The sequence below is a fragment of the Sceloporus occidentalis genome, unplaced genomic scaffold (genome assembly GCF_023333645.1).
Source record: "Sceloporus occidentalis isolate IW3139 unplaced genomic scaffold, rSceOcc1.0.p SCAF_107, whole genome shotgun sequence".
NCBI lineage: Eukaryota > Metazoa > Chordata > Lepidosauria > Squamata > Phrynosomatidae > Sceloporus > Sceloporus occidentalis.
This window is the reverse complement of record NW_028317087.1, coordinates 694,120-711,281: the sequence shown is the minus strand read 5'-3', so window position 1 is coordinate 711,281 and position 17,162 is coordinate 694,120. Positions and strand designations below refer to the sequence as shown.

The window sequence follows — 17,162 nt, the reverse complement described above, 5'->3', positions numbered from 1 at the left end:
AGACCGTGGAGCCACATAGCAATGGACTTTATCACAGACCTGCCAAGATCCGACGGTAACACTACAATCTTAGTGGTGGTCGACTTATTCTCCAAGATGGCTCACTTTACCGCTTTACCCAAGTTACCCTCTGCCAAAGAACTCTCCACCATTTTTCTGCGGGATATTGTTCGCCTCCACGGTGTGCCGCAACGAATCATCTCGGACCGCGGTCCTCAATTCGTCTCTCGTTTTTGGAAGATCCTGTGCAAACATCTCGGCATAGCTATACACCTCTCATCTGCACATCATCCGCAATCCAATGGTCAGACCGAGAGGACCAACCAAGTCCTCAAGCACTACCTCCGCTCCTACGTATCCGAAGATCACTCCGATTGGTCCCACTTGCTGCATTTGGCGGAGTTCTCCTATAATAATTCGTTCCACGAATCTCTAAAGAACTCTCCGTTCTTTGTGGCATACGGGTTTAATCCTTATATCTGGCCCTCTGCTCTGACGCCGTCCAACTTACCTGCGGCTGACTCTTCGGCACGAGACATTGTTCAAAGATGGCAATCTACGTGACAGCTTCTCGCTGCTGCCAAACGGAAACAACAGAGGGCAGCTGATCTGCATTGCTCTCCAGCTCCGTCTCTTCGGCCTGGCGATAAAGTCTGGCTTTCCACCAAGAATCTTCGCCTGCGTCAGAATTCCAGGACTTTGGGTCCCAAATACATTGGGCCCTACACGGTTCGGTCCAGGATCAATGACGTGTCTTACAAGCTGGACCTACCCATCACCATGAAGATATCTGATTCGTTTCATGTATCCCAGCTCAAACCTGCGGTCGCCAATAGATTCTCAGAACCATTTTGAGCCCCCAAGCCCGTGGCGCTCCAGAGCCAGGAGGAGTATGAGGTGCGTCGAATTCTAGATTCTCGCGTTCGGAAGGGCCAACTACAATATCTGGTGGACTGGATGGGTTACGGGCCAGAGGAGAGGTCTTGGGAACCCGTTTCCAATATCCACGCTCCGGCTAGGATCCGTGACTTTCACTTACGTTGGCCTGCTAAGCCTGGTCCTGGGCGCTCGGAGCGCGCCCTTGTGGCGGGGGATGGTGTAACCACCTTACCTATGGCTACGGCTGCAGCAACCTCCCGCAGATGCCGTCGGACCTTGCGCATGCGCAGGCCACTCCAATGATAGCCGACCATTTACTCCTGTGGCAGTATACGCATGTGCAGGCCATTTCTCCATCTATTTGTGCACTTGGCTTGGGGCGGGGTTATCTGCCTGGGGCCTATTTTAGGGCTCCTTAGCTGTCCACTGGCTGCCTGTCAAAGAGATTCATTGCTTGTTCTCTGGGCTCTGCTCGTGCTTCTCAGTTATCCTGTTTGTTCTGGTTTTGACCTCAGCTACGTCTCACAGCTATCCTGACTTCTCCAATCCTTGACCTCGGCTTAGTTTGTGGACTGCTATACCCGTGTCCCAGACGCCTGTTCTGGTTCGTGTCTGGGTTCTGCACTGTGGATCCTCAGTTACTGATCCTGACCATTCCCGGCCGTTACATACAGTTGACCGGGGAAGATCTAGCAGGGCAGAAATTTTGCAAACTGACTTTTGGCAAAGGTGGCATCTTATGATACTACATATAAAGTCAGAGAGCTCTTCAGTACCATCCATTCTACTGCTAATGTTTGTCTATGGAGATGGCTGCCCATGTTCTTGATTGTTTACACTTGTTAGCAATGGGTGTGGGTGAGACGCCTAAACTCAATAATTACGAGGAGTGTCCTCATACTTTCGGTCATATAGTGCCTATATATTATATATATATCCCAGTACACTGAAAATCGTTTAGCTTCAAAATATATATAAATTTTAACATGCCTCCCAAACTTGTGGTTAGAGAGGGGGTTAGTAAAAGGGCTTTATTAATATTTGTATGTGACTTTGTGACACATGAGAGATACATTTAATATTTTTGCACATTGTCTTCCATAGCTTTATATTCGGAAGGCTGTGCTTACAAGTGCAGCCTTCATCTAGATTTTTTCCACCTGTGAATATTCACCGTGTGGCTTTTCTCAGCCATGTGCCTAATAGCGAAGATAACCCATACATAATAATGCGCTTGCTGTTTTTAACCACAGTTTATTTTTGTTAGAATCAGCTTTTAATGAAACCTTTCTTTAAAAAAAAAAACTAAGTTTGTAAAGTACATTTCTACATATTGCTTTTATTTTAGTTCTCGTTAGCAGGCCATGCATGTATTTTGTTTGCAAATTGGCTTCCTACCAGGGGGTAGATAACGTTAACTTGTTTAATTGGGATCGTTGTGCTGAAATGAACAGTTGAAAATGGAAATAAAAACAGGATGTGTTGAATAAAACAATATTTGTGTCTCTGTAGCAGTTGGTGGCGCTCCAAATAAAAGACAAGTATAATAACATTTTATTTCCGCATGCATTGACTATATATTTGGACGGAATATCTGTGCCCATAATAATCAAAGTGCGGTAGCTTTGCACATCATAGTAGTTCTTTATTATTTGTTGATGTATGAGCCCAGCCCAGGCAAAATACTAAAAAGGAATATTTAAAGTAAATAAATCCCCAAAGGGGATTGAGCTAAACTTTGTACTAAGGGTATCGGGAGCAGTGTAACGTCAGGGCTCTTGCTAGAGAACGTGGAAGCCCAGCCAAGAATTATCTTTTTTAATTTAGGAATATGTTTCAAAGAACTAAGAATTGGTGTAGGGGCTGCATGACGGTGCATGGAATGGCCATTAAATATATGCAGTCAGTTATTAGTTTAAGGGCAGAAGACGTTACAGTATAGCGTACTAGTCAGGCGTGAATAAAAGTCTCTATCGGTGCGCAGTAGGATAGGCACTGTAGGGGCAGGTTAGGCAGGCCGGGCTGGTGTGCTTAGAACAGGCCACTAAGCGGCATTAAGAAAGGGCTGCCCCACTATAAGTTCATTTCCAGGTAAGCTGAATGCGTCAGGGTAGTTAAAGCTTGTGATTGTAATCATGGGGCATTATAGAAGGCACAGCTTCACTGACCTTTTTGGATAAATCTGCCAAAACGATTTGTTCCACCCTCCATGTTTTCTCTGTATCAGGCCAAGACGATCAGATGACAGGGAAAGGTAGCTGCTTAAGGCATGGCTCATTCAGGTGGCACTAATGGCTAAGTGAGAACTCACCGTGGGTTGTAACGAGTTAGCAATAACAGGCCTGCTTCACTGCATGGGAATTCATTAAGATGAAGAGTTGTACGTTCAGGATCAGGCTGTACTGAGCACGGAATATAATTAACATATACAGCGTCCGGGGATTGGGCAGAAGAACTTAGATATAGGATGGATAGGTATTTGTGAAAAGGAATCATGGGGCATTATAGAAGGCACAGCTTCACTGACCTTTTTGGATAAATCTGCCAAAACGATTTGTTCCACCCTCCATGTTTTCTCTGTATCAGGCCAAGACGATCAGATGACAGGGAAAGGTAGCTGCTTAAGGCATGGCTCATTCAGGTGGCACTAATGGCTAAGTGAGAACTCACCGTGGGTTGGTCCCTGGTGAGTGGCAAACAGTGTGCCCACCGTACAGGGGATGGTATGCTGGTGCTGCTTCTATGCCAGAACTCTCAGGGACCCCAGATCATCAAGATCGCATTAGTTAGCTAACAAGATTGATCCATTGCTTCATATATTTTATTACAGTTTGTTTTCCTTAAACTAAATTGTCAATGTTTGATAACATTTTTATCTCTGTGCCACTGTGTGTAATATAATATAATTTAATGACCATAGTGACATTGTACTTGTCATGAGTTTTATGGCCTCAAAACGAAAAAAGTCCTAAGAAGGCAGGTGCTGTGTAGTTACACTGTTCTACCTGCACATATGGGGTACTTAGAAACTGGGAAAAGTGTGAGATATAGTATTTAATACCAATCCTGCTTAATGTGGCCAATGTAATAGATTAGCACATGGCTGACTGCTTGATATACACAAACACACAGTACATTTCTACATCCAGTAAAGGCAACTGATATCATCATGCACCCGATCAAGTCTGTGCACGCCTGTGACATTTCTACAACATATGCCCAATACTCATTAATTGTATGTTTTTTTGGTGTGAATTCAAATTACAAATAGTATCTGCTTCCTCAAATAAATGGTTTGGCAATTGGGCACACATTGAAAACTTGTGAAATCCCATTAAAAACAGTCACACCCAAAAAAATTGCACATGGTGGATGTAATTTGCATTTGGTTATGAGAAATGTAAGCAATAAGGGAGCAGCTTAAAGAGATTTCCGGTAAACCCTGGATGCAAATCAGTGAAGACGTTATGACACGAAAGCAAGAAATTATTAAATAAAGGGTTAAAAATTAAATTAAATTAGTGAAATGATTATGCATCTAGCTAACAATTAATAAGGAGTGTTTTATGCATGAGCACGAATCCGAGATGCACAGTGAGCATATCATTATTGAGAGCTGTACAAAATGTCCTTCAATGACATAAATAGAATGCAGAAATGTAGTTTGAATCTATGTGCTTGGCTCCCAGAAGACCCTGTATGACAGTTCCCTTTTAGATTTGTTTTCTGTCACTTTGCAATTCAATCTTTTTTATATCCATCACCCTCGATATAGAGAAGGGTTGTAGAATGTGCTATTGCATTTGCATTTATGTAATGGCCTTTGTTTACAAATCTCCCAACACTTGAGGTCTCCAAAGAGGAGGTTGTAATTAAAAGTGTGGCTTTTTCACTTAACACTAGCTACTTATGCAACTAAATAAGGTATATATGTACTTTATATATAATATATATATATTTTTTAATTTTAAATTAGTAAAAACACATATCTGTTGTCACATTTCGACTTTTAAGGCTGTGAAACACCATTCTACACTCATAGCCCTCACTCTGAAGCAATAGAAAAGAGGCAGGACCAAACTGGTAGTGAAATATCAGCTTCGGCACTTTAAAGGCCAGCGGCCGATAAACACAAGGCCACATGCCGCACTTTTATATCACCCATGAACACTTGCGCAATACAGCTGGTAGCCTCACTCTAAAGGTTGGTATCAGCAGTCCATGGAGGTAAGCTGTCGGTGAGGTGTTGTAAAGCCAGCACATTAGATATAAATATTTATTGATTTGTGATATAGTGGTCCCTATGTAACTCAGTACCAAAAATTAGGAATACAAGCTGTAGAATAATTTCAGGTATTGTGCTGAACAAGTTAAGAATGTTTCCTCGGTAACTTGTAAAACATGGCCAAAGTCAACGGTGAGAAACCCAAATGTATGCAGTGGCAGTGATAGATAATAGAGGAGAGGGCTCTGGACCTGCTTTATGTCGCAGCCTGCTGACAGCCTCCAGGAGGGAAGGAATTTTATAATTGCAAAGCTGAGTATGTGTCAAAAGAACTGATCCCAATGGTTTTCAGCTTTCATTTCTCTTATGCATTTGGCAAAGACACAATCTTAAGCGTTCTGGATTAGGCAAGAAGATTGGATAACACTAACATTAGTCGTTAGGATGTAGGAGTTACGGAAAAGAGACCCAGCTGCTCAAATAGAGCTGAGCTTTATTGTAATTTAAATATAAAACAAAACAAGACAAAACAAGTTGTAGAAATTAATATACAAGTTAAGCCTGTAAATTTCAAAAGATCAATAAATGTTTGCAATAGTTACTGAATATATATCTATTACAGGAAGGCCCACAATGCATTGCATATTATTCTTTATAAACCTTGGGAAGCTGATGTTTATCAAAGCTTGACTTCTCATCAATCTTGAGAAGAAGCTTGTGTAGCATACTGCAAGTATTAGAGCATCAGTGCTTCACGACGGATATGTAGACTATGGTAAATTCACTGATTATGACCGAAATCTGAATTCATCTCAACCATTAAAATGTTGACCACACCAGTGGTAGAGTTTTATTATTACACCGAAATAAGGGAGAAGAATACTAGGATACCATAAACAGAGCAGTTGTATAAACGATTCCTTAACTTTCTCTTCAGTTGTATCTGTAGGCAGACATATTGCAACAATGTTTATGCAAAGTGCTATAAGTTCAAAATGCATCTAAAATATATAAAATACTACTCTTACTTTTCTCTATACAGTCCAATGGGATTATGTATAAAGAGTTATTCTGCAATAAACTAGTGGATCAATTAAGAGGAACATTGTTGAGCACTATGGTGACAACACTTTGTAAAGACAAATAGCTGATTAAGCGTGGCCACCAATAAATAATGGGGAAAACACCTTTATGTAGGCATGGGATTTGGATAACACAATGTTTACATGGTGGAACAAAGCTGTCCAACTTCAAAGTCTAACTTCTTACTGGACATGGATTATAAAGGTTGGTTAACTGGAGGGGAAGGTTACAGTCAGACAACCATGTAAGACACAACTACTGACCTGTATGAGCTGAGCTGCAATTTCTGGAGTACCATTACGCACATCATGGCCGTTTATCGCCAAAACACGATCATTCTCCTGCAAGTAACCATCTCGTGCTGCAACACCTCCTTCAAGTAGATTGAAAATATATATTCCAGGCTCATCTCGCTTGCGGACTAGCTTGATCCCCAGCTGCACGTCATGGCTGCTTTTGCTTAGCACAACATGAATGCTGTCTTCTCCAGTGCTATGTTGGTCTATGGAGATTCCATTGCTTCTGCATTTGTACCTTTGTTCCCTTAGAACTGTGAGCCTTAACACCTGAGAAGGTTGTCTCAGCACAGAGAGGGCATATTTGTGAGGTACATTACTAATGTCAATGCCATTTACCTAAAAAAACAGAAAAAGAAGGAAGTGTCTAGGTCAGAAATCATTAAATATGTTATTATGACCAGGAGTCTATAATGCACAATATTTTTTTTAAGAAACATAAGAGGAAGTTTCATGGCAAACGTATAAATATTTTCTAGTGTTACCATTAAACAGGTGACAATAACAAATATTCCACTTTACGTTAGTTACATCGTGAGTCTAATGTGCGACACATTTTGTAGACTTCCACTTGCAAACTATGGTGAATGTTTAGAATTAGTCTTCATACCCATCCACGTGAGCTTACTAAGCTGTTAAAAGGTGGATCTTTTCATTAGAATGGAGAACACATTTGATTTTTCCCAGGTTTTTGTGGAAGCCTTGCGAATGGTGCCCCTTTCCTCAATAACGCCCTCAAATATGCAAAATGGCTCACTTTTGCAGAGGCATTGCATTGGGATACGTATATATTGCAAGATACATACTACTAATGGCCTTGGAAACAATACACAGACATGGAAACAAGATAATTAGATTTCACAGAATAACTGGAGATAGAAAAAATGTCCAACCTCTCTCCTGAATGACGAAACAATAGACCAACTACACCAAATATACTGTATATGTTTGTGTGTTTTTGCAGAGGGTTGTTTTTAATAGATCTTAGTTTTTTGTGTATGTATCACATGAAGAATGGATGGCCTTGATCATATTTTAGAAGGTGATAAAATATTTTGGGAAGTCATTGTGAAATCCCTAAAATTTTCCTAGAAACACATGAACTCCAGTAATACTTTACAGATTCCTGCTCATCCACAGCTCTAACCATGTTTGCTTGGTTCAGGTAGAAAGTGAATGATTTTTGCTTTCTTTGTTGCAATAAATAAAACAATGAGGTTTTTAAGACTGGGTTTATAAAGCTAGGCCAGGAACTTTAAACATTCACTTTTTCCTGATCATAGTAGTTTCTCTTTTATTTTGCCCTGACAAAACCCACTTTTGTGGGACTGTCCCGAAACCACATTTAACCTTTTTGGGGCCAGAGGGGAAGCAATGCAAAATATATTTTAATTCCTTTAATGTAATTTTAATGCCGTTAATTCCATTGTCTTTACATTGTCTTATATATTTTTTAAATTATATATGTAAATGATTTTAAAAGAAAGCTTTTAAAAGGACAAATTTGTGAACATGGACAAAATAATAAAAATGCTCAAACATTCCTCTCTATTGATTAACATTTTTGGCCCAACATTTATAATCAGCGCTAATAGAGTACTTTAATATGCACTCTTCTTTATTGGGATTATTAGGGACAGTAAAGTTCTCTTTAATGAATTTGTGACTTTGTGGTTTCAGATTTATGTTATAAGTATACTCTACATTTATTAACAAAGGTTTCTATAGTAAAAACCACACAAGGTGTTAACCAGTAGGCATGGCAATTGTCCTGCATGGCATGTGAGTTACCGTGGGATCTGTTGATCAGAGAGGGATGAACAACAAGAGATATTGCAGAGATGATGATGCCTGGAGCATAAAAAATGGTTTGTGTTTCATTTTGCTTCCAAGTCTGGATCAATGTGGAGCACACACAGAGAGATCATACGGGCCATTCTGTCTTCTGATCTTACCAAAGTTTATATGGCCTGATGTGAACACAGTGCCAAATTTGGGTCATTTAATATACTATCCATCAGAAGTGGACGATAATCAAGGGAGAGGTTCCGTAAGCAGTAAAGATATCAACTGCTTGTTAACCAGACTCTGGTGAATCATGTGCATTGTGTACAGGACATAATTTTGTTCTAGGTGCCCCTATATAAAATAATAATGATGTCTGCTCCTCCAGGCGCACGGTACAAGAAATCATTTTTTCGCCAGGGCACATGTTGGAAATAGGCAGAGAATAAATGTGGGGTATGGTCCAAAATGTGGAGAAAGAAGGCAGAGCGGGCAATGTATTGTTAAACTTCTCATCTTTACCCTCCTGTGACATACCTAAAAAAATGTCCCTCTCTTAGGCACAACATTTTGGCCTAAACTGGAACTAAAATGGCATAATCCAATATGAAAAGTATAATAATAACTAGCAAATTATTACATAACTAGTACCTTTAAGATCATATCTCCTGGAAGCAGCCTCCCATCTCGAGCAATTATTCCTTCTTGATAAATATGTTGTATGATTATGTGAACCAAGGGAGTTTCATTTCCACCCACGATCCTTATACCAAGGGTTTCGCTAGGCTCCACCCGATTGATTTTAATACAGGTAATCTCTCCGTCTGGAATAAGGTGATGTAATCTGGGAAGCACTGTGGCAACATAAATACCTACAATTATGTTTATGAACAAAAAGGAAATAGGACCAAAGAGATAAAGGAACATGCTAAATAATAATTTCTCGCTCTTGGAATAAAATTGTCCCTGATAGCCTTACTAAAGAAGAATGTATACTAAAGTACTCTCTGAGGGCTTGATCAGCTACCTTCCTCCTCCGTGGTCCAACAATTATTGAATCAGCCAATCAGTATCAGGAAAGACCCCCATCCAAAGGGTTCACTCAATCAGATCTGGGGCTGGCTGGAGGTAATTATATTATGTGCAAGGTGATGGCTTAACTCATCTCCTATACTGAAAATAGTTGGGAGGGGGGCATTTGGGGCAAATCTCCTGTACTCAGCTAAAATAAGTTTTTTCTTATGGCCCGGGTGCTGTGTAGCCAACAGATATATGTCCAAGTCGTCATGCACTCACAGGCGTTTTTTATGATCGGCAAACAATTTTATTAGTAAGCAAACATTATCATTGTTTCAGTCCTTAACTTTGTCTTGACAAAGGTCCTTGTTAAGCAGACAGAAACAGCGATAATGTTTAAATACTATAATAAAATCAGTTTGCCGATTATTAAAAAGCCTAGTGAGTGTGTGTCAATTCAGACATATATATATACAGTATATATGAATTCATTAAGAAATCTACACATATTAATAGCAGACTATCACATTTCCTGTGTTTATAAAAGTTCCCTAGAACTGATATAGTTTTAGATGATCTTTAAATCACATTCCACATTTTTAGATGGCATTTTACAAATTAAACTTGGTCATTTCATTGACTGTCATAAAAACTGCTCCAACATCATCCATACTATCAATTTCTAACATCAGTTACATTGCATTTAACATTGGACAGTAAAACATTAAGCTCACCAAAAAAAAAATAGCTTTCAGAAGATTGATGCACTGCGTATCCCCTAAGTATTACTATTATCTTTTATTTATATAGCGCCAACAATTTACGCAGCGCTTCTTACAATACATACATCCAAAGCACTAGAATTGACAGACTATAAATCAGGCAAGGAGAGCTCTGCTCACAAGGCTACGTTATAGGGGATCAATGTATAAGAATTTGTTTGTGAATATAGCGTTTGGGAGATGTGATATGCAACAAGACAAACAATTGCAAGTTAATCCTATGATTTCATATTATTATATGATTTCATTAAATTTATAGAGCGAAAGCAGATTGCACAGAAGATACATATGAACTTAAGAGCCTATAAAAATGTTCAAGTTGCATATATGATATGGTATACGGAAGAGAACCGACCAAGACAATCTTCTGTGACGTTTGCATTCTGCAGGAGCACTCGCTCTCGTTCAGTAGACTGCACAACCGCATTTCCACTTTTTGTTCTCCTGAGCACGCTGAAGGCTCTGTTAAGTTTTTTAAATGACAAGCTCCTGACTGTGGAACGTTCAAAGTTTCGATCTGCAAAACAAAAAGAAATGTATTTCATTTCTATAAAATGAAGGTTCATAGTAGTGACAGGTTTAAGTTGGGTGTTGCCCTTGACCAAACACAGGACAGTGTCTTCTCCATGGCCTCTTTCATTAGGGCTGAACGCCTGGATGTGCCAGCAAGCCACAGTTCTACATTGTTTAAATGTGACAAAGATCTCCATTATAACCCGCTCATTGGGCGGCAACCTACTGCTCCATCTCTGGACTTACCACCCAAATTGGCCAAGGCCAGGATAGGCCACTGTTCACAGGTAATGTTTCAAAATTGTATTGTGTGTTCTTTCTACATAGCAATGAACTTTTAAACCTTCTGCATCTCTCTGTATCATTGTTTATCTTTGTACAATGCCTTTGAAAACACTTGTTGCCGCAGAATCATTGAACAACGCCACTGAGTGTAATTTTGTTTCATACACCACAAAACAATAGTGATTCCATATACATTGCCTTACTTCTGTTCCTGTTAATTCGGCAGGGTTCTTCTGATCCGCTTCTGAAATGGCTGTCTCCTGTGGGGGAACTGAAAGCAGGGTTGTCTTGACCCGCTTCATCGTTTGCTAAGGATACAGCTGCTGACAGATCTGGAGAGACAGCCGCGACTGTTAAATCCAGTGAAGAGCTGCAATCCGGGGACCCATCCTGAGAGCGTCTCTTACGTTCCTTGGTTAGGCCATAATGTGAAGCTCCTTTACACCTAGAACAAGCAAATATGGCACAGATTAACTAATGTAATGCACATTCTAATTGAAAGCACACAGTGTTGATGACAAACACCAGCGAATAATCTATCCTGTTTACCCTAATAATGCAAAAAAACATAATGTTGCAGAATCTTGTAATACCTTTTTTATTGGACTTACAGTATTTAAAATAATAGACGAGCTTTCGTGAGTCCTCCCTTTATCAAGTCAAAAGCATTTAGAAATGTATTATTTATAAAGTATTACAAGATTCTGCAACATTCTGTTTTTTTGCATTCTTATACAATGGACTAATACGGCTACCCCAAACTACAGTACTGTTTACCCTAGAATCACAGATTTTCATTCATTACAGTCCACTAAAAGAGAATTCTGTAAATTGTAGACAGAGAAGATAGAAGTACACAGGCAGCCAACAAATGTTCCAGCTCCAAGAGCAGCAAACTATATACAGGTATTTGTATATGTTGTAAACATTTGATTTTCCCTGACCATCCTACGTAAGTAACAAATAATGTTCTTTATCTGTACTTTAAATGTAAGTGTCTGCAATGCTAAACAAAACAGAAATATTACAGAAGTAATTGAGTATATATATATATATACACACATATATATATATATATATATATATATATATATATATAAAAAGTAACTAGAAACAATTTAGTTCTGGAGCCAGGTTGCCCTACAACCTTCCTTATTGGTTTGATACACAATCAGTACATAAAAAGGAATACTAGCCATTTTAAGAGATCTTTAATAATAAACAGAGACCGTAGCTTTCAGAAGATTGATTATCTAGATTGAAAAAGGAGCTTTTTACAGCTAACACATGTTCTGCAATTGCAAATTATCAAAGCCCCAAACTATTATGCTTAAATTCAGAACGTATTTGTTTCACATTTCAGATTTATGGCAGAGGTCTGCCACTGAGGACCTGTTTTGCAAGGTATCACAGCTGCTGGATAAGTATTTGTACATTGCTTAATGCAAGCTGTTCTTTTCAAACGTACTAAAGACAAGACCACGTTCAACACGTCAGACACACCATTTTAGCTGCCTGACAAAATTCACAACTGGTATTCATTTTTCATTTCAAACTCAGTTGCGCCTATCCATGGGAGTAAAAGCATTAGAAAAAACATATTTCCTTTCAGGAACAAAGGTGTCCCCTTTTCCTATGGAATATATATCCATCTTTAAGGTTCTTAATTATTTATATGTAATGACTACCTCGTTGTAGCTATGCCTGTAGAATTTTTACCCCAGAATCTCAGAGATTAAGATCTTTTGCATTTCCAGTCCAACAATTCTCACCCACATTGCCTGTTCTTAACCCCCTAAAATGTTGTAAGAATCTGGCCACATATCTATGAGTTCTAGCAAATATATAGTCTCTGCTAAAGCACAGGCACGATACCGTAAAGAGAGATGTATGTCGCCGATATGCACGTTTTCTGTTCTTTCAATACGTCTCCATGGTATAAGATGGAAGATGGTTGACTCGTTAGCACTTGGGTGGTATATCACAACTGCACCCCCTGAGGCCTTGTAGTTACAGTAACACAACTACATTTTTTAAAGAGCACAAAGAAATATGTATTGCAAAAAAAAAACCCATACCATTCAGCCAACACGTTAGTCCAATGTCATGAACCAGATTTTGATGTAATTGTTACTATGACACACTTAACAAATACGCTACTTGTAAATCCTCATGAAGTTATCGCACTGGTGATGCATGGTTGAGCAATATTTGGAGCTCTACGTCAATGAGACAAGTCACTTCCAGTAGCGTTTGCGTAAAGGCAATCTCTGTGCTCTTACATCAAAAGTTAAGCTGTGTCGGAAAATAAATGGGTTTCGTAAATCCCGCATTTGCCACATACTTTCAAGCTCCCTTACTTCTAAACACAGATTTCTCTTGACAGCCTTTCTTCTGAACGTATGCAACTTTGTATCTGCAAATAAGAAATCATTTCACAGAATACATTTCTTTGACAACATTTGACTGAGCATTTTCTTTAGTTGCAAATACACTCTTTTCTCATGTACTCAGCACTGTCACTGAAGTCTATATTGATACAGTTGGTTATCAGGCATCTTTTGTGGGATAGCTTTCTGCCAAGGAATAGTATCTGACTGTATGTTTTGCTGAGAAGAGCTTATGTGGTCTCGTAATGAAACACAAAAATCCTGACTTTTATTTACTTAAAAAAGGTTAGAATTGGGTCAGTTTCTCTATTATACCAGTGGTAAATGGATATCAAAGCATAGTTAAATGGACTCTGCCAGTAGGAATAATACTGGATCCACTTCATTGTAAGTACCCAATAAAAGACCGACAATGTAAAAGGGAGATTCAGCTATCATATGCAGTAAAGCGGATCAAATTAAGGGGGGCTGGTTCCAATAGATAAAAGTAGTATTTAAGGGAACACTAAAATCAGTCAGCCTAGGCCAGAATACAATGGTGACTACATTTAAAAAAAAAAAAAAAATTTCAATGCAAACTTTGAGACACGTGAGTAAGAAAAAACAAATAAATAAATAAAAAATAAACTATATGTAGTTTATTTTAATTTTACTATTACAGGTTCATATATGATCTCAGGAACTGCCAGTTGTGTAATTCCTTCTTTGGCACATATAATCACTGGAAGTTATCATACAGGAGCTAAACTGTCCTGAAAAATATGCTTGTAAGACCTATAATTTGTATCTACCTGTTTAGCTACGGTTACGTTTACTGAACAATAAACCTCTTAGGTCCTGCTGCAGTTACTGTATCACTGATTAGTGACAATCCATCTTTTCCTTAAAGCCACCATAAAATCGCTTGTGGCCGGATCACATGTCCATTTGTCACCATCAAGTCATGCTGTCAGCTGGAGAGTCAATTTGCAAATCAAAAGTCCTTGTCTAACATCAGGAAGATACCTCATCATGGTGAGTACTTGTTAGGAGAATTGTCTGGCAGAGATAGCTGGTAACAGATTACATATTTAAACAAAATAAAACCTACCAAATTATGGCACAGGGACACAATTGATTTGCCAAACCAATGACTTGGAGCTGCCAGACCTTAACAGTAATCTAAATGGTGAAACAGCAGAAAGATAAGCATTGTCTTTGATATCTTCGTTTTATACCTCAAGCTCATACTACTAAACTGGGAAAACAGGACCTCTGGAGTCTTGAATGCCTGTACGAGCCTCAAGCTTACTTCATGAACATAAGTTCATCATAATATGTCACCTGTTGTCTCTGTGAGTCAATTTGTTATGTTACATACTACTTGTTATGTCCTGTCCACCCATTGTACAGCACTATGGAATTTGATGGCGCTATAAAAAATAATAAATAATAATAATGTCACAAACTTATATGTAGCAAGAAGCTTATAGCTAATGTGATCAATCTGCATATATCCTATTATGTTTCACAACATGTTCCAACCATAGAGGTATATGTTAATGCCTCCATTGACCTATGGGACCCCATCAGAGAATGGAGGTGAGATGGAGCTCTCTCTCTCTCTCTCTCTCTATATATAATTTTACATCAAATTAGTGGTTTTCTTTTATTTGTTAGAAATTAAAGAGAAGGGCTCCATACAGTTTTTGTTTAGAGCCCCCTAAAACAACATCCCTACTTCTATGTTTATATGGGACAGAATTTTTTTTTCACCTTCCACATAGGCACTGTACATGAAAATTGGCAATATAACAAAACATACATTTAGTAACAAAATACCTAGAAATGTTACATTAAAATTATGAGAAACATTACATAGATATATCAAAAATGATTTATCATTGTATAAACATGCATTATTCATAGGTTTAAACAAGAAGCAGCAGCATACCACTTTCTACAGTACTTGTCACCCTTTATGCAAAACAAAATCAGTCATCTTTTGATGAAAATCATTTCCCTCCCAAGCAAAACAATGACGAGGACATGTTCAGTAAATTAAATGGGGACATTTAAAAGCATATGAGAACACATTTAAATAGCATCTGCATTTATAAAATGACTACTGTCACTAGTGAAAAAAAACCTCCCTCGCTTATGATTCTATTTTTCATTCATTATATGAAGATGAACAGTTCACTAAGGAGTACCATGTACAGGGTTGTCTACTGAAAGTTGTCTGCATTTATAGAAGAAGAGTATCAAGGGCTATAGGAGGTTTTAAAATCATCTCTGATATTATACCTAAATTTTTTATATTAACTATACAGTTGTGTGAAATATTACACATTGACTTGGATTAGAACATTTGGTGGATGGTGGGAAATGATGGCCCTTGATATCAGATTAAAGTTGTCAGCATATAAATTTACAAGCCACAACATGCCACTTCAGCTAAGGTCAGTGTTTATGAATCCACCATCTGAAAGATACTGGTCAATCATGGGATCCAAGGCAGAGTAGCAAGGCGGAAAACCAATGCTCTCTAAGAAGAAAAAGTATATCCTTCTAGACAAAAAGCACACAAATGGTGTTCTAGATTAGTAGCCTTGTAATTACCTAATCTCAATCATGATGTTGGCGGTGTCATGGTTTTGGGTTGGTTGGCTGTATCAGGACCTGGACAATTCTATTGAAGGACCTTTGAGTTCTGCTTTGTATCAGAACCCTATAGAGATGGAGTTCTGATACCGAGATACCTACAACAAGCAGTTTAGCATGAAGGAGTGAGCCCTATTAGAGAGCATTTGACAGGTATTGCTGCTAAATGTGACATAACCAGCTTTTAAGTCTAAGTTGTGGGAGCATTACTTTATCACATGGGGAACTGGGTATTCCTATAATTTATAAATAACAATGTTGTTGTCTCTTCACTTTTTAGTATTAGTGTTTGAATATCTCATAACCTTCAGTGCCAAAATATGCAACATGGCATGCTTTGTAGAAAATAATTCAAGCGATAAATACATTTTCACACAATTTAAGCATAATTTATAATCATGTTATACTAACAAAAATGATTACACTACAGTAAGCCCAGAACAGATGTAAGGCCATGCAATAGCCAAATTGGTAAAACAAACAACATATACAATTACTAGAAAAAAGAAAACACAGACTATACTTGGTGCAATTTATTCTCATACATTGCAATGACTCCTATTTTGTTTTAATTTCTGAAGCCTAGATTAGTAGCACTTTATGATAATCTCTGAGGATCTCTAAGGATACATCCCTTCCTGCTTCTTACATTTTGTTGTCCTGCTCCACAGTTCTACATAGATTTGTTTAGGCTTTTCCTTAAAGGTAAACAAATAAGTAAAACTATGTGGAATTAATTCTAAAATAAGTTCTACTGTGTCAAAAACAGGTTATATATACAAATGCAAATGTACACGTGCTTATAGAATTCTAATACTCACTAATTCTCACTAATGTTAAAATCAATGCCAAATGGAAATTCATAATCTCGCAAACCCCCAAAAACAGGGAGAATGATTTTCCGAATATCATCCCATCTGCTAACCATTTTAACACCTCACATACAATATGGCCAAGACTGTCACGCTAGCTACACATATGGCTTCAAGACCACACATGTTCCATATTTATCAAATGCCACCAGCAGCCTGGAACCCTGATCTCACATAGAGAAGTGATGTTTCTGTTTAGCAAACAAATAAAAAAAGATTTATTCCTTGTGAAAAACTCCAATTATTAGAAATAGATAAAAACATAAAGTATATTTAAAAATGTGTTTGAAAAGCATCATGTAATGAGTATACGTGACAAGATTATTAGTAATTTTTTTTCTAGCATCATATTATGTAGCACAGTACCATTATGTTATATATAAAATAAGATT

At 38.2% G+C, this 17,162-nt stretch overlaps 1 protein-coding gene across 1 annotated transcript in view; it reads right to left on the bottom strand.

The window, feature by feature from the left end:
- Positions 1 to 17,162, bottom strand: part of LOC149283236 (E3 ubiquitin-protein ligase LNX-like) — a 71,609-nt gene that overhangs the window by 34,557 nt on the left and 19,890 nt on the right. Inside the window, exons 2-5 of the mRNA XM_089497777.1 lie at positions 11,069 to 11,310; positions 10,423 to 10,584; positions 8,920 to 9,122; positions 6,451 to 6,822 (exon numbers count right to left, since the gene is read on the bottom strand). Of these exons, the coding sequence (XP_089353903.1) occupies positions 6,451 to 6,822; positions 8,920 to 9,122; positions 10,423 to 10,584; positions 11,069 to 11,310 (979 nt within the window). The remainder of the gene's footprint in view (positions 1 to 6,450; positions 6,823 to 8,919; positions 9,123 to 10,422; positions 10,585 to 11,068; positions 11,311 to 17,162) is intronic.